This window comes from Phaenicophaeus curvirostris, chromosome 6 (genome assembly GCF_032191515.1).
Source record: "Phaenicophaeus curvirostris isolate KB17595 chromosome 6, BPBGC_Pcur_1.0, whole genome shotgun sequence".
Lineage (NCBI taxonomy): Eukaryota > Metazoa > Chordata > Aves > Cuculiformes > Cuculidae > Phaenicophaeus > Phaenicophaeus curvirostris.
The window spans coordinates 25,499,834-25,525,656 of record NC_091397.1 but is presented as its reverse complement, the minus strand read 5'-3'; the positions used below and the strand labels follow the sequence as shown (position 1 = coordinate 25,525,656).

Sequence of the window (25,823 nt, the reverse complement as noted above, 5' to 3'; positions counted from 1 at the left end):
AAGACTTTTGTATTGCCCGTTCCCATGATTTTGTGGGGGCGTGATGTGTTGTCCCAGTGGGTAATGTCTATTCGAACCCATTTTTAGATGGGGCAATTGAAGTGTGCGACACCCTGAAAATAACTTGGAGAACTGATACCCCTATTTGGGTTGATCAATGGCCCCTTCCACTGGAAAAGCTTCGCGCCCTTCAAGAATTAGTTGCTGAACAATTGCTGAAAGGACATATTGTGCCTTCTACTAGTCCTTGGAATTCACCTATTTTTAAATCAAAAAACAGTCTGGCAAATGGCGCTTGCTCCATGATCTTAGAAAAATTAATGATGCTATGGAAGACATGGGGGCCCTACAACCTGGCCTTCCGTCCCCTACTATGATACCTCGAGATTGGCATTTGACTGTTATCGATCTCAAAGATTGTTTTTTCAACATCCCCCTCCATTCAAATGATGCTCGTAAATTCGCTTTTTCCGTTCCTAGCGTTAACATGCAAGCTCCGTTGCAAAGATATCGATGGGTTGTGCTACCACAAGGTATGAAAAATAGTCCTACAATCTGTCAGTGGTATGTGGCTAAAGTGCTTAGCCCTGTCAGGGCTGCTGTGCCCAGTGTTTTACTATATCATTATATGGATGATATTCTAGTGGCTGCACAACGCCACGAAGTCATGGAGGAAGCCGTAGCCCTTGTCATGACCGCCATCGATTCGGCAGGCCTTTGTATTGCACCGGAAAAAATTCACAAAACACCACCATGGAAATATTTGGGCTGGCGTATAAGGGCTCAATCTGTAATTCCGCAACCTTTACAGATACGAACAAATGTAAAAAATCTACATGATGTACAGAAACTATTAGGCACAATCAATTGGGTCCGGCCACAGTTGGGAATTTCTAACACGGACTTAGGCCCCTTGTTCAAACTTCTCAAGGGATATACTGACTTGTGTTCCCACCGCAGTCTTGGCCCTGAGGCCATTAACTCCTTACAAAAGGTTGCTATGGCAATCAGCTTTAAACAAGCACATCGGTAGGCTCCCGAATTACCTTTTTACCTGATCATTTTAAATCCCACTCGACAGCCTCATGCCCTGATATTTCAACGGGATTTCGAAAAATCAGACCCACTGTTAATTATTGAATGGATTTTTTTGCCGAATCAATCGTCAAAAACTATTTTGACTCAGAATGAAATGTTTGCCTGTTTGATAATTAAGGCCAGGCAACGTTTGCTAGCATTATCAGGAGTAGATTTTACTTGTATTTGCTTACCTGTAACAAATATGTATTTACAGTGGCTCTATCAACAATCAGATGCCTTTGTTATGGCACTAGCTGACTATGCAGGTCAACTTACATCCCATCCACCTTCACATAAGTTACTTAATGCAGATTTTCGTTTAATGCCTAAGCCGAAAAGGAGTGATCAGCCATTACAGGCCCTTACCGTATTTACAGATGGGTCTGGAAAAACGCATAAGTCAGTTATTTTATGGTGGGATGACCAACATGAACGATGGAACTCAGACACAGACACCGTTCTTGGATCCCCCCAAATAGTGGAACTGACTGCAGTAGTTCGAGTTTTCCGGAAGTGGATCACACCACTTAATCTTGTTACTGATTCTGCTTATGTTGCCGGGATTGTAGAGAGAGTCGAAGCATCTTTATTGCGTGACCTCTCACATCCTAACTTATTTGCCTTGTTACAGGAGCTTATTTTTCTTTTGGACTCTCACTCTCACCCCTATTTTGTTATGCATGATAGGTCACACACTTCTCTACCTGGCTTTATTGCAGAAGGGAATTGACGGGCCGATTTATTGATATTACCAGTACAGGTATTGCCCGATCGCATAGCACAGGCTAGACTTAGCCATTCCTTTTTTCACCAGAATGCTGGAGGTCTCAAACGACAGTTTGGCCTCACCTCTCAGCAAGCATCTAATATCGTTGCTGTATGCCCTGACTGCCAAAGACATTCTTTTCCGTCGATAGCAGGAGGAGTTAATCCCAGAGGACTACAAAGTTTACAGCTATGGCAAATGGATGTAACTCACTTTCCGGAATTTAGCAAACTGCAATATATTCACCCTTCTATAGACACCTTTTCCGGCGCCTTATTTGTTTCTTGTCACACAGGAGAAAAAGCATGTGACGTCCGTAAACATTTGATGCGTGCCTTTGCCACTTTGGGTATACCCTCTCAAATAAAAACGGAAAATGGACTTACTGCACTGTTAATTGCATCATCACCTGTTACAAAGATTGCTTGTTTTACCAGAATTGACTGATGCCAACTTTATGAGAGCGATGCAAGTAATAGTTTGGATGCCTATGCCTTCTGACTTTATATCAAAGGGCACTAGAATCACTCATCTGATTTGTTTTTCAGCAATTGTACCCCATGAAGAGACAGAGGCTGTGGTTCAACTGACCAGTCCGTGATTCTATCAATGCAGAAACTACAAAAGTCTACCATAAGTGAAATATTTGTTAGACAATCGATATAAGCCTTACTAGATAATGCATGTACATATCTTAAGTGTTGTATGTTCCCAGTACCGTATGTAGTTTAAATATCCGTAACATGGAAAAATTGTGGATCCAATAGTGATAACCAACATTGTATGAATGTATTCGGCTAGCTGAGAAATGAGTGGTTGTATGTGTGTGTGTGTTTGAAGCGCTTCAAACGTTTGTAAGACTTACAAATCGGTTTTGATTAATCTTAGAAATACATCTCTGGGACCTTTCAATCTCAAATGTCCACTAAGACGGCAAACAGGTAAATTTACCTGGGGATCTTTGGAATGAAAGGCTTCAGAAGGAAAAGTTTTAAAATACCTAGCAAAACATGCAGCTGTATGTGTGTGAGTGCCCCCCCCCCTTCTCCTTCCTTTCTAAGTTTTTTCTTTTCTCTCAGCCTTGAAGAAGTCCAAAGGAGTTAACGGTGTTATCTCTCTAGGAAAATGTTGTGAGAACACTCTGCATTCCAATGTTACTCGTCAGCAATTGCTGGGTCATAGTGCAGACAACCTTTAGGGATAATTGAGGCAATGATAGAGGAAAATTCAAAAGCTTCATTACGAATTATTGAGTGGATATTTTACCACACTAACCCCAAAAACCATACTCACTAAATTTGAAATGATTACAATGATAATCACCAAGGGAAGAAAAAGAAGTGTTCAGTTATTAGGCCAAGGCTCGACAATCATTTATATCCCAATGACAAAAGAATGTGCTAAGTGGTGCATGGTAAATATTTTGAATTTATAAGTAGATCTAATAGATTATCCAGAAAGTATTGATATCCATTTACCAAGTCATGTCATTATTGAACGTACCCATCAAGTAATAAAAACATTGTTAGCAAAACAGAAAAAGGGGGGAATCAGGAGAGACACCAAGGAGCAATGGAGCAATATGTAATGAATTTTTTGCGATTAGCAGGAGATAATCAAATTGTGCCGAAGTTGAAGCATGTACAAACCATGTCATCAAAATTAGAGCAAATATAAGACAATGTGAAAGTGCTATTGAAAAACAGTTATTATGGGCAATGGACAGGTCTGTAAAAGCTACTAACATGGAGACGAGGTTAGGCTTGTGTTTTAACAGATACAGGACCACTTTGGGCACCTGCGAGGTGGATCAAGCCCGCATTGCTGCGTGACAAGTGTTGAGCCCCAGCCACGAAAGCAGTCAACAAGAATGAGGAGGACATTAACATTACGGATGCTCTTAATCTTATGGGTGGTAGTTAAAGGATGTCCCTGGGTGATCGATTCTAGAAAGAATGGGTGGATAAGATTCTTGTTGTGCAACAGGAAGGGGGAGATGTAGGACAGAACGTGCTGGAACTTGTCAGTCAGAGACCCTGGGAGGAGTGAGATAAGGCTTTTGTTTAGAAAGGAATAGAGACTACTGGCTCCATGCAGATGAGCACGGGTGTCTGTGGTTGCAAAACAGTGGCCTTGATGAGAGGAGCTGCTGCTGTTGCTGAAAGAAGGTAGATGTTTAAAAAAGGCTCATTTGTATTAACCAATCCGTAATTGCCTAGTGTAGTGTAAAAACCAATCAGTATGAAACACGCATTGTATAACCACTATAAATATGTGCTTTAAACGCAATAAATCAGACGCTTTTGCTTGTATCAAGCTATGTCCCATCTCTTAATCGCGGCATATTGTTTACTAATAATCCATGCAATTTTATCCCTTGCAATCTCACAGTGCTCCTTGTTATGGCCAGTCATACTAAGAAAGGGGTCTTGTTTCCAATCTTTTAATGAACTGCATTGCAGCTAATTTCACACATGCAAACATATGAATTTAGGACAACTTCCTTGAAAATCAAGGAATAGATTAGACTAAGGTCCACAAGCATTTTGAAAATTACCTTTGAAGAATTTGGAATAAATACATAAATATTGTAATTTCACATAAAAATAAGAATCAGAAGCATCCAGGAGATATTATTCTAGATTCCTGCTTTTTAAATACAGATTTTTTCAGGTTTCTCGGTATTTCTCCAAAATTTGTAAAGGCAGCCTTCAGCCATAGCAAAAGGGTTTTGTTTAATCCTCACTAGGCAGAGAGAAAAAAAAAAGAAATCAATCAAATCACTGTCCTCTAACTTCATTATCTGAACATCAAGCAGGTATTCCACAGAATTTATGCAGTATTATAAATGGAATGTTTTGAAAACAATATGGTTGCAATTAAATCTTACACCACTGTCTTCTTGTTTTTCATTGTATCTATTACAGCTACAACAGTTATTACCAACTTTCACCACTAGGTGAAATCAGCAGTTTAAATGCTATTCTTGTCATTTTGCTGCTCAGTTCCAGTTCTTCTGTTAAATTAGCGCCTCAGGAATACATGTAAATTACATCACTGTCACAGTAGATTTTATGGCCTGTGGAAATCCAGCTGAACCAGACAGGACCTTACACAAACCGATAAGACTTGAAGTTTACTTTGCTTTGAGCCGGAAAGACAAAACAACCCACACAAGTCACCTTAAAACTTATTTCTTCTTTGATTCTATGATACAAACACAAACAATGTTTTGGCCTTGACCAACAGTGCAATGCAAGATTTCTCAGTAAGCAGCTTATTTTCAGCCATGAAAACCCGTATCACAGTAATTTGCTGTTTATTAAACAAACAAATTAACAGAGTAAATAGCAGTCCATTTAATGTGATACAGAATTCATTTCATGCTCTGCAGCTGATACTTTTAGGTCACTGACTTTTCAGTATGATTAAACAAGTCCTGCATATGAGCACTTAATTCTACCTTTCCCTCAGTGCGCAAGAGCAATTGGTTAAGTGTTATTAATGATGATTCATAGAATTATCAATGCCATATATTTCACTATGATTTACTGCTACTTTGTTATAACACTTCAGCGAACCAAATCTCATTAGTATTTCCTATTTCATGAAAGCTACTAAAATATGCCTCATGCTTTAAAAATATTTAGGATTCCATTAATATCTAGTGATAATTATCTGTTTCCGTTTAGGTTATTTCAAGTAAGGTTTTTTTTAATTGATCTTAAAAAAAGTGATCTTCAAAGACCGCTCTGCACTATAACTGACAGAACAACTGCCTCGAGGTCTCACTCCTATAAACATTACAAACAAAAAAAATGCTGTTGTGAAAGTTATTTTCTATTCCATTTTGCTCTTCAGTCTCAAACTAAACCAATTTTCAGAACACAAATAAGCAGAATATTTAACAATACAATGCAGACACACACCTTTCCTCAGAAATGCAGAAGGGTCACAAGTTATGCAAAACATTTTAACATCTGTAACAGGCATTAACAATCACAAATGTGTGATGCATGTTCTAGATGAGTGCAACCTCCTTTCCATAATCCACGCAGGACTTTTCCTCTCTTACAGGGACTTTACTCTTTGGTTCTAGCACTCATCACAGCTAACGAATCAATAAACACAGAATGAGACTTCCATCTACAGGTTTAATAATTACTACAGCATGAGCAATGGCTTTTACAAATAACAGACATTTGGTAGATATTTATAGTCCCTCTGAAATTAAATTATGCTTGTGAAATTCCCTTTCATGTACTTTATCATTGCTGAGGTATTTGAAAAAATGATTCTGTAGCTCAAATTTATTCTAGCTGTACAGTACAACCAAGCCACAATGTCTCCAGAAAATTAAAAATTGAGTGACAGGAGATTTACAGGATTAGTAGCAAATGTACCAAAACACTCTGGCACACATTTAAAAAGCAATGCATTTAAAATTACTCATGTGACTGAATATACCATTTTATTAGCCTTAATGGTTCCTTTAAAAGGTTTTGCAGTGCAAACGGTTTTCTCTCATCAGGATATCCCAGGTAATCACACCAAGGGGAACTATTTAAAATTACATCTAGAGCTCAGCAATTTCCATGCAATAATCTCTTTCAGATACTTACTCTACTTCACACATACAAAGACTATAACAAAATGAAAACAAGAAAAGGAAATGTAACTAACCGAAATTATTTTAAATTCAAAGGTTAATAAAACATTGGGAATGGGTAATCTTTCTTCACATGGTGCATCTCAAAATTAAATATTTCAACTCTGAATTTTAATTCTTATACACTTAAAACCTGCATCTGAAATAACAGTTTCAGTAATTCTACGTGTTTTTTTTTTTAAGATTCTACACCATACAGGAAGGACACTCCAAAAAAATATTTTCATTAATTTTTCAACTTTAAAGTAGGAAGACAATGTTAATTAGCATAAATTTCATTCTTTTGAAGACTTTAAATCCATAATAAATCTGACTTCTGAAAGAAATGTTCAATTTCAAATAAACTGTAGGAAGGAAAGTGTTCCAAGATCTATTCTTTACTTCCATTTCCAACTTTTTACCCTTTCTTCTTAATATAAAGGATACAAAGATTACGCAAAACATTCAGGAAACGGGATTTCCTTAAAATCATGACAGATTTACAACAGATTCATTCCCTATTGTTTTGGTCACCTTTCCTGATACACAATCCAGTACCTTGATCTGCTAAGCTTAATATGCAGTGGAAATTTCAACATTGATCAAGTACCTGAAATTTCACCCTGGTCCTATAATTAAAGAGAAAAATCCTCAGATTTGGTAGTCATCTACCATAGCTGACTTCCAGCTCAACAATAAGCACTACTTAAAATAAAACTGCTTATATCTGTAACAATGGCACATACACACTGAAGATTCCTGAAATCCAGTGAGTATTTAAGTCCTTACTGCACATCATAAGCAATAATACTGAAGGGATCGAGTCAAGACCACAAAGATCCTGACACACAAATTACCAACCTGAGCACAAGAAAAGTTATTTCCAAATATCAGAACTTTGATTTCCACAACAGTTTCCTACCTGAGGACACAGCTGCTGCCTCATCTTGGTCATGATTTTCATGCCACTGCATCGTTCGGTAGTAACTGAGCATGACTTCCCAGAGGGCTTTGCAGAGATCAGCAAGGCATGGAATGTAGCTGTCTGATGTAATATGCTACAGAAAAATAAAATAATAGTGTGAAATGTAACAATTGTACTCATTTTCCTCAAAGGCAAAACAAACCACACAAAACTCTCCATATTCATACAGCTGAGGTCTTTGACATGTAGCAGTTTCCTTTTCAAACATATTTTCAGAGCTGATGAATGCCTGGTTTAAGCCAACTAATCAAACAGTGTCTAAAAGTGCAAACTTTATTTGTTAGCACCTTTTTTTTTTTCCAATTGGTCATTATATTATGATATATATACCTCTTATATTTATGGAACAGCAAGGTAGATAGAGCTAAGGGTCAACACATCTCACTATAAAAGAGGGATGGAGCTTCCCCTGTGACACGCAAAGACTGCACCCATTCAATGACAGAGATACTCATACTTCAGTACTGCACAGAGGTCATCCTGGTTGTCTCCCTGCTGGACTGAATGTTGTATAAAGAAGTAGTTTACCAACAAACAAACAAAGAGCATAGATATCAGCCATCCCACCTCCTTAGTCCACTCCAGTCCAAAGAGCAAATAATGACTTAAGATATTCATTAGGTGAAGAGTATCGATTTGATCAAAGAGACAGATTTGCAGCAGAGATATCCAAGAGGAGACTGTCAGGTAAACAGATGAATTTGAGAAGGGGACTTGTTAAATAAAGACGACTGTTGCTTATCTCAGTGGCAATGGCAAGTCACTTTCATCTTCATTTGCTGAAGAAGCTCAGCCCCACAGCTTATAGAGAAGAGCAAAGTCCAGCTAGGCAAACGCAATTTCAGTTATACTATTATTTAAAGATTCTCAGAGAAGCCTGGAAATTAGCACTTCAAACTAACACTAACACAGAGAATAGTTCATAGTTTCCCACTGGAAAGCAGACACATAGTAAGGCACTGGAAGTAGACACATATTAAGGCTCATATTTTAGTCTTAAATAATTTATTCCCTGACAACTGAATGAAGAGATTAAAATCTGTTGGCATTTTTTCTCTGAGAAGTTAGAAATGGAATTGCTATGATAATCCAGTCTGATTTCACAAATGCACTGCAGTAGGTTAACACCAACACTGAACAACATGCTTTGTACCAGAGACCAAAATTTCCCACCTGCAGCCTAAATATCTAATAGTTACCAAGACAGTAGAGAAATATCAAAAAAAAAAAAATCAGTACATTTCAAGGAAATTCCTGCACTATCTGTAGTACATTAAAGTCCCAAAGTTTTAGTACCTTCCTTTGTACAAAATGCCAGATTCCCACTATTGCAAGGTCACATAGCTAAAGAAACATCTCATGAGAGTTTTGCAAAAGGAAAACCAAATAGAAACAATAAGGTAATAACTTTTTAACCATGTAGTTAAACCCACTTTCTTTCTGTGCATTACAAAATTTGGTATTTCCAGTGATCTGAAAAGATCCTTCTCCACTGTAAAGGGTAAGGAACAACTTGAGCACTTAAACTGTATTTCAGAAGATATCAGCAGGAGCTCAGTAATATTGCTTGCAAGTGTAGATAAAAGGACTTAGTATTCTAAATATTAGCAAAGAATGAGAAATAAACTAAAGGGCATACAAAAGGATAAACCAAAAAGTCCTCAGAAAAGTGCATCAGAAACTAAGAAATGAAAACAAAACTAACCCTTGAAGACTTAAAGCAGAAATACAAAAGGGCTGCAGTGCAGAGAACAGAGATCAGGGCTTGCTGGCTTTCTTCAACTTTCTTTCATCTCAGTGGAGTGCTAATACCACCTATCTGAACATTACTCATTCTGTTCATTTGCCCCACAGCCTAGAATCTTTCCCTAGGCCACACCATCCTCAGAAAAAGATAAAAACATCCTCCATTAAGAAGAAGAGGAGGGTGATTGTTGTAGGGGACTCCCTCCTAAAAGGAACGGAGGGACCCATTTGCAGACCGGACCCGCTCCACAGAGAGGTCTGCTGCTTACCAGGGGCATCAGTGAAGGAGGTAGCTAGAAAACTTCCTTCCCTGGTCCACGAGACAGACTACTATCCTCTGATAGTAGTCCAAACTGGTAATGATGATCTAGTAAACAGAAAGACCAAAACCATCAAGAATGGCTTCAGGGCGATTGGGAAAATGATGGAGGGCTCTGGGGCACAAATAGTATTCTGCTCCATCCCAAGACTAAATAGAGAGGAGCTGGAAGTCAGGAAGAAGAATTCGATTAATGCCTGGCTCTGAGCCTGGTGTGAGGAGAGGGGCTTTGGCTTCTTTGATCATGCGGTGGCTCACGCACCCCCAGGCTTTCTTGCTAAGGATGGGACACGTGGGTCTCCTAGGGGGACTAAAGCTCTTGCTAAAAACCTAGCTAAGCTCATAAATCAAGCTTTAAACTAGATGTGAAGGGGGAGGGGGGTGAGCCCAGGCTAGACAGGAACGAGCCTGGACGTGGGGCAATGCTGATTCGGAGAGGGTGTGCTGGTGAGGCCCACCAGTACATCACCACACAGAAAGTGGGGGAGAACCCACCTCGGGGTGCTAAGGGAGATACAGGCACTCTGGAGCTAGATACTCCAGTTACCAGGCAACTGGGAATGAACTCTGCTCCCTCTAAGAGGGCTGAAGGTTCGGCAGCTCAGCTGAAGTGCATTTACACCAATGCACGCAGCATGGGGAATAAGAAGGAAGAGCTGGAAGCTGTCGTAAGGCAAGGAGCCTATGATGTTGTTGCCATCACGGAAACGTGGTGGGATGGCTCATACAACTGGAGTACAGCTATGGTGGGGTACAAGCTCTTCAGGTGGGATAGGAAGGGTAGGAGAGGAGGCAGGGTAGCCCTCTTTGTAAGGGAGGACTTGGACACCATTGAGATGGATTGTGGCAATGAGGAGATTGAGTGCCTGTGGGTTAAAATCAGAGGAGCCCACCAGAAGGTAGATTTTGTGATGGGAGTCTGTTACAGACCACCCAGCCAAGGAGAAACAGCTGATGAGCTCTTCTATAAATAGCTGGGGTTAATCTCTAGATCAATGCCTCTTGTTCTTGTGGGAGACTTCAATCTTCCTGATATCTGCTGGAAGTACAATAGAGCAGAAAGGAAGCAGTCTGGGAGGTTCCTGGAGTGCATGGAAGACAATGTCCTTGCACAGCTGGTGAATGAACCAACAAGGGAGGGTGCCCTCCTGGACCTGCTGTTTGTGAACAGAGAAGGCCTTGTGGGGGATGTGGCAGTATGTGGACGCCTAGGACAAAGCGATCATGAGATGATAGGGTTTTCTGTTCTAGGTGAAGTGAAGAGGGTGGTTAGTAGGACAGTAGCATTAAATTTCCAGAGGGCAGACTTTGAACTCTTCAGAAGGCTGGTTGGCAAAGTCCCATGGGAGACAGTACTTAAGGGCAAGGGAGCCCATGAGGGCTGGGAGCTCTTCAAAAAGGAAATCCTAACAGCTCAGGAGAAAACCATCCCAATGTTCCTGAAAAAGAGCCGGCAGGGGAGAAAAACGGCTTGGTTGAACAGAGAGATCTTCAGTGATATCAAGAAGAAGAGAAACGTTTATGGGCTCTGGAAGAGGGGACAGGCCTCTTGGGTGGACTACAGGAGCGAAGTGAGATTGTGTAGAGAAAAAATCAGAAGGGCTAAGGCTCAACTAGAAATCAGATTGGCCAAGTCTGTGAAAGATAACAAAAAATCCTTCTATAAATATATAAATAATAAAAGGAGGACTAGGGAGACCATACAGTCCCTATTGGACACAGAAGGAACAACAGTGACAGGGGATGAGGAAAAGGCTGAGGTACTTAATGCCTTCTTTGCCTCAGTCTCTAATTGTAAAGAAAGTCGTTCTGCCTGTGTAGAAACCCAGGAGCTAGAGGAGCAAAATGAGGCTCCCATGATCCAAGAGGAGGTGGTCAGAGCCTTGCTAGCCCGACTAGACACCCACCAGTCTATGGGGCCAGATGGGATTCATCCAAGGGTATTGAAGGAGCTGGCGGATGTGCTGGCCAAACCCCTTTCCATCATCTTCCAACAGTCCTGGAAGACTGGGGAAGTTCCACTGGACTGGAGGCTGGCTGATGTTGTGCCCATCCACAAGAAGGGTCGCAGGGAGGATCCAGGAAACTACAGGCCTGTCAGTCTGACCTCAGTGCCAGGGAAAGTCATGGAACAGGTGATCTTGAGTGCTATCATGAAGCATATGAAAGAGAACCGGCTGATCAGGCCCAGTCAACATGGGTTCACAAAAGGCAGGTCTTGCCAAACTAACCTGATCGCCTTCTATGACAAAGTGACTCGGCTGCTGGATGAGGGAAAGGCGGTGGATGTGGTCTTCCTGGACTTCAGGAAACCCTTTGACACAGTTTCTCACAGCATTCTGCTTGAGAAACTGTCAGCCTCTGGCCTGGACAGGTGCACACTCTCCTGGGTGGAAAACTGGTTGGATGGCCGGGCCCAGAGAGTGATGGTAAATGGTGTGAAATCCAGCTGGAGGCCAGTGACAAGTGGGGTTCCCCAGGGCTCAGTGCTGGGTCCAGCCCTGTTCAATGTCTTTATCAATGACCTGGATGAAGGCATTGTGTGCACCCTTAGCAAGTTTGCGGACGACACTAAGCTGGGTGGAAGTGTTGATCTGCTGGAGGGTAGGGAGGCTCTGCAAAGGGATCTGAACAGGCTGGACTGCTGGGCAGAGCCCAATGGCATGAGGTTTAACAAGGCCAAATGCACTTGGGTCCTGCACTTGGGGCATAACAACCCTATGCAGTGCTACAGACTAGAAGTCTGTCTAGAAAGCTGCCTGGAGGAGAGGGACCTGGGGGTGTTGGTTGACAGCTGACAGAACATGAGCCAGCAGTGTGCCCAGGTGGCCAAGTAGGCCAATGGCATCTTGGCTTGTATCAGAAACGGTGTGACCAGCAGGTCCAGGGAGGTTATTCTCCCTCTGTACTCGGCACTGGTGAGACCGCTCCTCGAATCCTGTGTTCAGTTCTGGGCCCCTCACCACAAGAAGGATGTTGAGGCTCTAGAGCAAGTCCAGAGAAGAGCAACAAAGCTGGTGAGGGGGCTGGAGAACAAGTCTTACGAGGAGCTGCTGAGAGAGCTGGGGTTGTTTAGCCTGGAGAAGAGGAGGCTGAGGGGAGACCTCATTGCTCTCTATAACTACCTGAAAGGAGGTTGTAGAGAGGAGGGTGATGGCCTCTTCTCCCAAGTGACAGGGGACAGGACAAGAGGGAATGGCCTCAAGCTGCGCCAGGGGAGATTTAGGCTGGACATTAGGAAAAAATTCTTCACAGAAAGGGTCATTGGGCAGTGGAACAGGCTGCCCAGGGAGGTGGCTGATTCACCTTCCCTGGAGGTGTTTAAGGCGCGGGTGGACGAGGTGCTAAGGGTCATGGTTTAGTGTTTGGTAGGAATGGTTGGACTCGATGACCCGGTGGATCTCTTCCAACCTGGTTATTCTATGATTCTATGATTCTATACTTATGTTAATTACTCCTGATGAATTAGTTTATCACAATCCACATTCACTCATGTGAAGGTTCTTAGACTGTAAGTCAGAGGGGCACCTCTTTGAAGTGAAATGGTTTTCAATACAGATGTATTGTTTACTAGTTGAATCTATGTGTTCCCTGGAGTTTGGAAAAGAAGCAGAAAATGGATCAGAATATGAACCTTAATCTCCCTGTGACCATACTCTGATTTAATAAATTGCAACTGATGGAGTGGATCCTTGAGTTGATGAACTATGATGAAGTCTTAACCTGTGACTGAAACAAGGGTGCTAAAGAACATTCAAGGTAGAAATATAATTTCAAATTTTAAATCAACACTAGAAGCACCCAAAATCTCTCACCCACTCCCTCCCCTTCATTGAAGTTTAAGAAAATTTCTCAAGGGGTAACAGTAAAATCACAAGTGAAAGAATTAGATAGTGAACTTAAAATACTACTCAGAATACAGTAATTTATACTAACACTTTAAGAAATGAAACAAAATACACACATGCAAGAAACTGCATCTAAAATCCATACTAGAGGAAAATACATGACTACATCCAGTCTGTGATCATCAGGCTTTTGCATATCAACATTACAGCTGTCTTTTTTCTTACACAAGAAGTGCTATCAACCTGATCCAAAGTTCGGATTAATGGGAAGACTCCAATTAAGTGGGTACCTTTACAACAATCCTTACTGAAATGCAGAGTTACAGAAACTGTGACTACTGCCTAAAAAATAATGCAAGGAATAAAGGTCACTGGAATAAAGTTCAAGGACAATAGTGAATGCAGTAACTAGCATATTATACTGAAGTTTTGAGTTACTGGTCTCCTGTTAGCATCCTACGATTTACTTCTTTACATTCATTTGGTGTTAGTGTACACACCACCTAAAGTGGTAAGATTCAGTGCAATCAAAATCCACATTATGTTGTGAATAACCGATCTCTCAGTCTGAGTTGTACTAAGAAACCACAGCAGCTCCGATGTTATTTTAATAACCAAATCCCTACTAACATCAGGTAGACTTACAACAGGGGAAATAGGCAATAATTACATACTGTACAGAGGTCTTTGTACTGTAACTTCTGAAACTTGGTGTCTGTGTTTCCTGCACACAGCTCCACATATCCAAGGACTACTTGAAACACGGTATTGTGAATGGCTTGAGTGAAGTGCATATGTAACTGGTCCATTGCTGTCTGAAAGAAAAGGAATAATATAAAATAAAATAGTAAAAATAAATTTTGCATGCCATCATTTTTTAATGTAAATCTTCAATACTGAACATAGGATATTGTAAGCATGGCCCCCAAAACTTTGTCTCAAAAGTATCTAACATAGGACTTTGCAATATTACAATATGGCAACGTAAAAGATTCCAGGTGTTACCAGTAAAACCCACTTCCCCAGCCATCTTCTTTCTGTTACTCACCAGTTCTTTTTACATTAGCACTACTAAATATTAATTTTATGCATATAAAATATATTTAATTATAGAATTTACTCATTCATTCATTTACCCTCCCAATCATTGATGAATGTGTCAAAAAAATGAGTTGAGAACAGTGCTGGTTTTCTGACTGGAAGCATTTCCAATTAACATAAAAAGGTTTGCTTTGCAATTACTAAAACTAAAACCAAAACTACAAAGTCTTCAATCCATCCACCTGCCAAACTGAGTTCTTCCTTGAAGAATATGAAGTAGGATTGCGTGTTACAGAAAGGCATGCACATCATACCTATAAATTCCTTATGAAAACCCTCTTTGCAATTAAAAAACAGGACATTTGTATAACAAAACTTACTTCTTTCAGAAAAACAAATATCAGTACATGTACTACAAGCAAACAACTATATAAGTTTTAGCTTAATCATGCCTAAGTTTCAGGTCTGACTGTTTCCAAGTTATTTAACCCTTGTTAATAAATCATGCATAACATTAGTCTATTTTGGAAACTGAATTTTCTCACTGTTTCAAGATACGCTAATAATTCATATATATCGTATACAAAAATTGATAAAAAATATTTTAGATGCCAGAATTGAGTTATGAGATCATGCAAATTTGAGAACGTTTGTCTGCTACTTGCTATTTGGCATTCTTAACTACCCCCATAAAAAACAAGCAAGTAATTCTATTTCAATTCTATTGCAAATAACCAATCTTCTGCAGCTATTCCTAACTTGAATTAGTCAAATAAAACAAAATGACAAATGAAAACATGAAAAGTACTGAAAACACTGAAGGTTCCTGTCATTTTGTTTAATAAGAAAGGGTCAAAATGAGAGATATTTCAGTAATGATGGCAACTAAATTATTCTCAGGACAAGTTCAAAACACATACTTTAATAGTAATGAAAGAATGTCAAAAGCAAGTCGCTCTGTCATGAGAACAGAGCAGGCAAAACCATGCAGTAACAAATAACACTTTTCTTTTGTTCAGAAAATTCATTCCTCTCCAACAAGAAAAAGTCTGCCTTTCCCAACATATCATCCACTAGACTTTGAAGCAGTGAATGCATTACTACTACTCCTATTGCGTAAAGACAGACAGTGCATGCAGTGCACTAACAAAGGAAACATCTACTTAATTTCTCTCCTGGTTCTAAGTTGCAGTCTTTAGGCACTCCCAATAGTCCTGCACATCATCAAAGTATGGCAAAAGAAATCCATTTCTATCCTACTGCAGAGCTACACTATCATCACCGCCAAGCCACTGAAAAAGAACCCAACCATGCTAGAAAAACTCTAATTAGAAAGAAACAAAAAAACGCCCAAAATTTAAAAACAAACCGAAAAAAGGCATTTTCATTTCAGACACACTTCTGAATACTGGAAAAAAAACATTAAAAAAAGAAAACAAGCATAATAAAGAATTAATGGGGTTCTTGTCCTTTCATCAGGGTACAGGCAGTTTGACGTGACCTTTAACAAATAAAGCCTTCTGAAGCTATCTCTTCTCTAAGCAAAACATCATTGCTATACTGGCATCACCATGTTTAGCCTCACTATGTTACAAATGCTGATCACTAACGAAGGCCAGGACCTTCTCATCTCCTTACCCTCCTTGCCTTCCATGGGATCTCGGTGCGACATGCCACACTTCGTATCTGTTTCAGAAGGAAACGGGTTCACTGCCTTTCTAAAGAAACCATTCTAAGCCTCAGGGCAGTGCACTAACAGAGGAGAACGATATCCTATCTGAGAATTTACACGTATGTCTGTTCACAGAAAAAAAGGCTCTAGGCACACAGAGACATAACTTTCAGCACACATCCACAGTATAGGTTTGACACGCCCTGTGTCATGTTTTGTTGCCAAAAAAAAATACCTCCTCACATCTTCATTTCTGTCACATTCAAGTACAATACAAAATAAGAATGCACACATACAAGGTACAGGTTGTGCACAACTCAGTCACATGGACCTAGTTATAAAAAATACTTCTCAAAAGCCCAAATACAATGAATAACACAAGTAGCATTATAAATTGAGCTGAAATATGGAACCGTTAGGGTTATATCCTGTCCAAAAGGCTACGTTACAGTAATACACAGTTTAACTTTACCAATTACTGTTAAATTATCTGAGCATTATGAACCTTTGTATACTCATCAAGATTCATCAGCATTAGGAAATTAAATTTCTAACACAGTATTTAAAACTTCACGCTGTTACACTGCTTTTCTTTGTAACTTACTCAGAAGATGAATACTAACCTGCGTTTTTCCAAGCAGCCTGTAAGCCTGCTGAACCTTTGTATAATGACTAATATCAAAGTTCTTGCATATTTTGGAGAGTGCTACGTCCAATTGTTCCTATATAAATGAAGGAAAAAATGTTAAATACTTAAGATAAACAGGCCAAATAATACTTTATTTAAAGAACAGCAAGTGAGGAAAAGATGTTTATTTAAACAATCTAATAATTATTCTTATACAATAGGCAGGACTGTACGTTATTGAACTATTCTGAGGTGTTCAAATGCTACTTCTTGCAACCTGCAGCACTTCAGTCTGAAATTTCTGTCAGCCAAACAGTTCCACTGTTTTCAAGAACAAGCACTCTAAAAAGTACATTAAATACTGAAGTGAAATTCAAATTGGTGTTTACTTTGAGAAGGTCTAGCACCACAAATATTGGAGAGCTAGGATTTCTAACTTGATCTACTCCTACTCCCAAGAAAAACTCAGATCTGGGTGAAAAAAATGAAAAACCACCTTAGTTGTTTCAGCTCAAGCAATTCAATCACAGACTTATTAACCCTTTGACTGCCATCTAATAAATGGAATTAACACTGTCCACTTAAAAGCTCATTGTGAAAAAAGTATTTTATGGAGTACTCTACCACTGCAATGATCAGTACTTTAGGAGAAGAAAAAGTGCAAGCGTGTGTGCACAGACACACACGCGCAATTACTACATCTGCCATCAGAGCTGTGTCTGAGCATACTGCACAACAGTGCAGTAAATGAAGTTCATCTATTATGTACGCAGAATAAAAAAAAAACCAACTTAAATACAATCATATACTTAATGACTAACTAAAAGCTTCCAAGTGCAGCTTAATAACAATATCCCTACTCGGACGCTGTAATATATTCAGAGATACACAGCCTAACATAAGTTATTTTCAATCAACAATGCAAGAAAAGAGAACAGGAATCAACAACATATGATAACACACATGGCTAGCAGATATCTTCTCTCCTTGCAAGTCACTAAAGCTATGTCAATTCTTATTATTAAGGATGTTGCAATGTAGTTTTGCTCTTGCAAAGAGAAACCACAGGAGATGGTTGTTTGGTCCCCATGTACTTTTACTTATTCTGCTGGGAAAAAAAATCATTGATCACTTTATTAGCCACAAAATACTTTTGGATTTTAATCCTAGAGACTGGGAGAAGAGGGCAGAGTTGCTGTTGGGTCTGAGGTTGTATGTTTTATTTTGTTGGATTTTTTTTTTCGTTTTAAGTAGATCAATATTCTCTTTAAGCTCAAAAAAGCAAAAGTTGAATACAAATACTGCACTTTGTCCTAAGCAAAATAGTAAAAGGCCAAGTAACCTAAAGATTTCAAACTCCTCTAAAGGTTACTCAGCAACTGGTATTTCAGCCACACAGATTTTTAAAAAATGGTTTTCCTTCTCCTATTTCATGTAGGACAGTGGTACAGAGAGACAAGGATTATCACACTGCCCATGAAGAGAGCTCTTAAACACAGAACACATTAATCTACATTAATCTTCTCAGCTGCATTTTTCAATGGTTCCTTCCACTATTGCCACCTTGCCTTTCATTTGTAACATAGTATAAAAGTAAGATCAACGTTAAAAATTAGATTGCAAGAAGAAAGAAGAAAAAAAAAAAGGACATTAGCAGAGGCACTTAGCTATTCAGAAGACTCATTATTAAAATATTAGCTACCAGAATATGATTCTGTATTACCTAGAGCACATATTTCACAGGAACATTCTATGAAACTCAGGATGACTTACATGCTTGCATCTGTATTAGACATAATTCCAGGAGAAAATAAAATACTTTCATAGGAAGGAAATAAGATATTTCATTAAATTCACAAATAATAAATAAAAACCTCGACTATGAATATTTGGCTACCTGTGAATTGCTATCAACAACCAACATGGTACATGTGTCCTTTTAAGCAACTTCAGTGTTTGCTGACAAGGAATAAGAGGTATGTAAATGAAAGCAATAGGAATGAAAGCTGAGTGATCTTAAAAAAAAAATGAGTTTAATGACTGGTCTATGTGAGAATGAGAAAAAAACAGCCATCTCATTAGCTCTTTTGAACCAGCCATGCTCTGAGTATATATCAGTGAAAGTGTAAAAGAATAAAAAAAAGACTTTGCAAGAAAGTGAAAGTACAAAGGCATAACTGAAGGAAATTTAAGTTCTAATTGTACAGGGAATTAAATATCAAGGTACTAATACATGCACCAATCTGACTTTCTAAAGAGCACATGACCAGAGGCTTACAGTGCTGCTAGGATAGCTAATGCAATTTCCTGCTATGTATTACAAATACATCTATAGGCATTACGTGTACTACATATACATATTCATATCTATATTAGTAGACTTACAAAAGCTTGCCAAGTTCCAGCTCAAAATTACCAAGTAATGCAGTTAAAAGAATTCCTATTGTTAGTGAACTTTTTGCTACCATTTTCCAGCAAGACTCTTGCCCTTTTATATTAACTTCCTTTTGCAATACCACTTATCAACTTAAATTAATCTTCCATCTTATACACTTCTTTCCCATTTCTTCAAGTCTTATTCCCTATGGCTTAGCACTGGCACTATCTGGCAGTTTCCATAGTGCTGACCTCTAAAATTGCCAGTGAAACTGTCATCTCTCATGTAGCTTATAGAAACCCATTTGCATGCTGCTAATTTACTTTTCACAACTATTTAGAAGTAGTCTATAAAGAATTCAATGGAGTTCACGGACTGAAAACCAACGTGCATCCTGACTACACAGGGAGCATACTATTACTCACTCAAAGTAGGCACAATTAGTGACCTGGGCTCATAAGTTTGATAACATATTGTACAGCATTTAAGTTGACCTCAACACAGAAGGCTCCATGACTATAGTATTCTAAAGTTGGTATTTGAAAGAAATGTGCACATTCTATAACTCTACTAACTTACACTAAACATCAATATATTAATTCTTACCTCTATTTGTTCCAAGGTGTCTTGCAGTTTTGAATTCAACTCACTATTAATGAAAGAAAAAAAAATATTTAAAAATCAAACTACTGACCATGGTAACTTTTCACATCAAGTTTCTCATTTCCAAAAAACCTATTCTATAGAATCATAGAATGGTTTGGGTTGGAAGGGACCTTAAAGATCATCTAGATCCAACCCACCTGCTGTGGGCAGGGACACCTTCCACTAGGTCAAGTTGCTCAAAGCCTCATCCAACCTGGACAACCTGTTCCTGTGCCTCATCACCCTCACAGCAATAATATAATAATATAATAATATAATATCCTAATATCTCATCTAAACCTCTACTCTTTCAGCTTAAAATCATTATCCCCTGTCCTATCCCTGCACACCCTGATTAAGAGCCCCTTCCCATCTTCCATGTAGGCCCCCTTTAAGTACTGGAAGGCTGCTACAAGGTCTCCCTGAAGCCTTCTCTTCTATAGGCTAAACAAGCCCAACTCTCTCAGCCTGTCCTAGTATGGAAAGTTCTCCACCCCTCTGATCATCTGCATGGCCTCCTCTGGACTCAGTCTAACAGATTTATGCCCTTCCTGTGCTGAGGACTTCAGCACCAACACAGCACTCCAGGTGAGGTCTCAGGAGAGCAGAGTAGAGAGGAAATAACACCTCCCTCCACCTGCTGGCCATGCTTCATTTGATGCAGCCCAGGATGCAGTTGGCTTTCTGGGCTACAAGCGCATGTTGCCAGCTCAATGTTGAGCTTCTCCTCCACAAGCACCTCAGAGTCCTCTTCAGGGCTGCTCTCAATCCATTCTCCACCCAGCCTGTATTTGTGCTTCGGATTTGCCTACTAACAAGCCACAATGCAGTAATTTTATAATAAATCATAAACCTTACTGTGTCACACTAGCATTGCACACTACTGTCACTACTGAAAGGCAATTGTTGCAGGCAGTTGCAGTATTCCTAACACCTGAAATTAAATTATTTGTTGCAGCAGCACATTATCCAATGTTTACACTGCAACAGTGTTAAGGTGGCCCAGACAAGACCCCACCTTTCTAGGATTTAGCCAAGCATTCAAAGACATTCCCATCTCCAAAGAAATATGTGCTCTAAATGTTTTGATGTGGTGCTCTGATCTACAGCAGAACATAACCAGAAAGGTTAGGGCTATCAGTGCCTTTACAAACTATGGTGTAGTAACTTTCACTTGTTGCTCAGGAGCCCCTTACAGACACATTATAGGAAAAAAGGAATTAAGTTTACACAAGTCTCAGAAAATATTTTTAGAGACCATCATTTTGCTTCTCTGAGCTATTTTTGGTATAGGTAAATAAATAAAAATAGCTACCGTAAGAGAAACTATTTGGGACAAAGAAAGGCACAATTGCTCCTTCCCAATAATCAGCTTTAAAAATTTCAGAACACCAGTCAGAAGAATAAGATGCAAAATATGACTGCTATGTTTTTGTTTGGAAGGGACAAAGCAACCAAAAAATAGACAAGATAGTCTTTCTCTTCAAGCGGGAATGTATAGCGTTTGTGGGATAATCACCATATCTGATTTTAGACAGCTTACTTCTGCACTCTGAATCCTCTCCTAAGGGTCCTATATTAACTATCAAAAGACAGATTCCAGCTTCCCTACCTGGTTCTCTCCACTTAAATAAGACACCCACGACCCCTGTTTATTCATACAATCATAGAATAATAGAATAACCAGGTTGGAAGAGACCCACCGGGTCATCGAGTCCAACCATTCCTACCAAACACTAAACCATGACCCTCAGCACCTCGTCCACCCGTGCCTTAAACACCTCCAGGGAAGGTGAATCAACCACCTCCCTGGGCAGCCTGTTCCAGTGCCCAATGACCCTTTCTGTGAAAAATATTTTCCTAATGTCCAGCCTAAATCTCCCCTGGCGGAGCTTGAGGCCATTTCCTCTTGTCCTGTCCCCTGTCACTTGGGAGAAGAGGCCATCACCCTCCTCTCTACAACCTCCTTTCAGGTAGTTATAGAGAGCAATGAGGTCTCCCCTCAGCCTCCTCTTCTCCAGGCTAAACAACCCCAGCACTCTCAGCCGTTCCTCGTAAGACCTGTTCTCCAGCCCCCTCACCAGCTTTGCTGCTCTTCTCTGGACTCGCTCCAGAGTCTCAACATCCTTCTTGTGGTGAGGGGCCCAGAACTGAACACAGGATTCGAGGAGCGGTCTCACCAGTGCCGAGTACAGAGGGAGAATAACCTCCCTGGACCTGCTGGTCACACCGTTTCTGATACAAGCCAAGATGCCATTGGCCGCCTTGGCCACCTGGGCACACTGCTGGCTCATGTTCAGTCGGCTGTCAACCAACACCCCCAGGTCCCTCTCCTCCAGGCAGCTTTCTAGACAGACTTCTCCTAGTCTGTAGCACTGCATAGGGTTGTTGTGCCCCAAGTGCAGGATTCAGTTGTGTTAGATAACCTGGATAAAATACCCTCCAAAGATAGGTCTAAATAGAAAAAAAATTAAAAATTTTATCAGAAATAACTAGCATTAAACACTAAATCACGTAGCCATTATTTCTTTGTTGTTTCTCTACATGTGACAAGCCTGCAAAGAGAAAAGCCTCCACAACAATTTCATGTTACTACATCTCCTGCTGGAGTTTACGAGCATCTCCTGTCACTCAGCTCTTTTATCTATCAAGAAGACATTAGAACAAAAATAAGAACCTTGCTCTGCACAGTATCACTCCTCCTTTCCATCTTTAGAACTAGACACAGCATAGACCATCGCCTCCTGTGTATATACAAGTTCACATACTGAAATTAACCAGTTGAAATTATAGAAGCTGCTGACATTAGCAGAAAACGATGCAATGCACAGGTAGTCTCTGCACAGACAGAACAAATTAAGCAACTGTACTGCTTAAATACTATGAATATTTACAAAGGCCCTAAAGGTAGCAGGTACCATATAAATACAAGTCTATGATTCCTTTCAAATAAATGTCAGGAACATGCTGTGCTGCTAATCTAGCATGTCTTTATATTTCAAATTAAAGTAAATAAACACATTGATTTTTCACCTCAGCCAGACAACTTACGTGCTCATACACACAAAGAACTTGCCCAACTACTGCAATCCACACTGAAAGACTTCCCAGGCTCCAAAAAGCATTTCTTGATTATTGCAGGTGATCACATTTGACTGATTTCATTTGTATCTACCACAAAACTTCATGAAAACTAGTTCCTGTATTCCACTATTCTTAATGCCAGGCAAGCCTCAGCTTGCAATTACCTGCTGACACAAGAGCCTTGGGCAGGTCAGAGACCTGAGCCCTTATGTCACAATTCCCAGTAAATGTCCCAAGACAGGAGCCATACCAGAACAGTATATACTTCTTTCCTTTTGGGAGAGGAGGATGGGGCAGAACTCAAAAAAAAAAAAAAACCATCTTTTTCCACATGAAACACAACCAATGTAAAACTGCCATGTGTTTCTTACCCATTCAACTCCTGTAACAGTGCTGTCTTCCCACTAAACCAAGGGTTCAAGCACCAGTTTTAAATACAAACATTCATAGTTTGTTTATTCAACCAAGCCATGATATATGAAGGTGTTTGCAAGAATACAGCCTACATTTACGCTGACTACTTTATGAAAAGATGTAAGATCATTAAATTTCATAAGAAAAGTAACTTTGATGAAGTATTGAAATGAAAATGTGGAAATGCAGTGTCCAGCTAAGTCTGTACGCATTTTCTAAGCCAGAATTACAAAGGCAGTGCTTGGACATAACGGCTGCATGATTATTATGAAAACCCATTTACCATAACTGAGAATTTAATTCAAGGCATTCATTTCATTCATTAAAAAAATCTATTAGGAGTCTTTTTTTTTTTTGCATCCCAGCCCATACAAATCTAAATTGTCACATTTTTAGAAGGCAAATTACTGCAATAAAACAGAAGCAACATTTTGACCCAAATATAACAGACAGAATCATCCTATTATATAACAGTACATTTTCCTTCAGAGTTTTCAAGGGAGCCTACTCACATCAGAAATGATTGAGAAGCAGAATGCAGAAGATTTTTACTTATATTTTTAAACAAAAACTAATCGCATAATGCAAGCATTCCCTAGAAAGAAGACAAGAGAAAAGAAAAAGAATAGACATTCAGCTGATTATTTGAAAGGCGGATGAACAGCCACTCCCAAAACCAAGGAAGTCTTAGGAGGGAAGCTAAAGTGCTTACCTCTTCAGATTATGTATACATCAAAATAGAAAAATTATAAGCTTCATAGAAAGGTTTAAATACCCTGCTGTTTAAGAACTACACCCACTTCCTATCACCAGCAAACAAGAAAAATGTGAAGAATGATTGTACAGAGGAAGGTACCGATTCTTGTCACGTGGACAGAAGACAACAGGATACTGTGAAAATGTCATGGTAAAGTACAGAGGTGTAGCTTCACATAGGCACATTATAAATACTAGCATATGTCTGTTTTCTTGACTAGCTGTCCTTTTCTGCAGTTCTAAACAGAAATGCAAAAACATCCATTTGGTCATTTATTCCAGACCCCTGCTAGTGGAATGTTATTCCGTTTATTACATATTCCCATAGACTTCTGAAAGTAAAACAGTGCACAGACGCCAAAATGCATGTACTGGGGCTGAGATTTAGAGCTAAAACATCCTTCTGCTCTCACTACACTAACTTAAATAAGCTCAAAAAAAAGTCTCAGAATAAAGAAGGAGTGGTGCTGTTTTCTGTTATCACCCTTTCTTTCAAGAAACTGTCTTCTTGGATACAAGGATATCTTTTTAAGGGCAACAACAAAGTAAATCCTTACAGCTATTTGTCAGTTATCTCGTCAGTATGCTATCAGATTTAAGATAGTATGACCTTTGCAGTTAAATATTTCAAATGGCAAAAACATGAACTGTTAGTTTAAGTTCCAAATTTTGCTATACTGGATGTATTGTAGTGGAGACAAACTTTGAAGCTGCAATACAAGCTTGAATTGATTCAACATTAAACAGAAACTTTTATATCATTTACACAAAACAGAATTTAAGTCAAAGAAATTGTGTAATTAAACATCTCAAAAGAGCAAGGTTTTCCAGAGCAGCACTGTAAGTTTCTAAGAAGTTGACTTGTATTTTCAAGCTGTATAAATGTTGCTAATTTCTCCAAAAGAAAAAAATGCAGTGGATATGCAAAATCATTTAAATTAATGTTTGGAGACACAGAGCATCTGAAAGAGCAGTAAATACTAGGGAGAGTTTACAGAACAGTATAGACAAGACAGGTATGGAAGACTGCAAGATCTATCTTACAGAGCAAGAGCCAAGCAGAGCAAAAGATATTCAGGAGTCATGCTGCTTCTCAACAACTGAAGGGAAATCATGGTCATTTTTCTTCACTCAGATAAATAAAGAATATTTTTCATTTGCTACTATATAAGGGAGGGATTCCAAATTTTAATATATGTTGGCTGTACAGTCATTTTATAGCTACACACAAGTTACATGGAATAAAAAGAAAGCAAAAAGCAGCTTTGAAATCTGACTTCAGAACAGAGAAGGGCTTATTTCCAGATACAATTTCTACACTTTTTTGGTGCATCTTCAGATTCTGAAACAACTATACTTCAAAAGCAGAATCGAAATTGAAAACCAGGATTATGGGTAATTGCTCTGAAGTTGCAACAAAGCACACATTTAGAGGACAGAGGGAAGTAAAGCATTTGTTTTCATACGTTTTGGTCCTTCTGTGTTAGTCAGTGTTCTGACAGGAGATCAAGTAATGCCTGAATTTTACCCACAAATTTACAATTCTAATTAAAAATAACACAAAACGCAAATCTAATGATCTTCTTGGTGGATGAAACGTCAAAATTCACTCTTTATTTACTCTTTATTTTTTACTCTTTATTGTTATATCCGTTATGACTTTCAATTTAATGCTTACACATTATTTTTTTTATCTTTCTAAAAAGCAGTGGAAATGTCAACTTTCGCTAAGCCAGGAACTGCAGATATTTGGATTAGTTCTGGTTCTGAAGGCAACTTCTCCAAGACAGCATGAAGCAGCTCTGCACTTGCTA

General features: G+C 39.2%; 1 protein-coding gene across 2 annotated transcripts in view; it reads right to left on the bottom strand.

Moving 5' to 3' along the window:
* VPS50 (VPS50 subunit of EARP/GARPII complex) overlaps nucleotides 1-25,823 on the bottom strand; it is a 94,971-nt gene that overhangs the window by 45,208 nt on the left and 23,940 nt on the right. For both annotated transcript variants that reach the window (XM_069859637.1, XM_069859638.1), the window contains exons 10-13: nucleotides 19,717-19,759; nucleotides 16,729-16,827; nucleotides 14,067-14,207; nucleotides 7,417-7,552 (exon numbers count right to left, since the gene is read on the bottom strand). In XM_069859637.1, coding sequence (XP_069715738.1) covers nucleotides 7,417-7,552; nucleotides 14,067-14,207; nucleotides 16,729-16,827; nucleotides 19,717-19,759 — 419 coding nt within the window. The remainder of the gene's footprint in view (nucleotides 1-7,416; nucleotides 7,553-14,066; nucleotides 14,208-16,728; nucleotides 16,828-19,716; nucleotides 19,760-25,823) is intronic.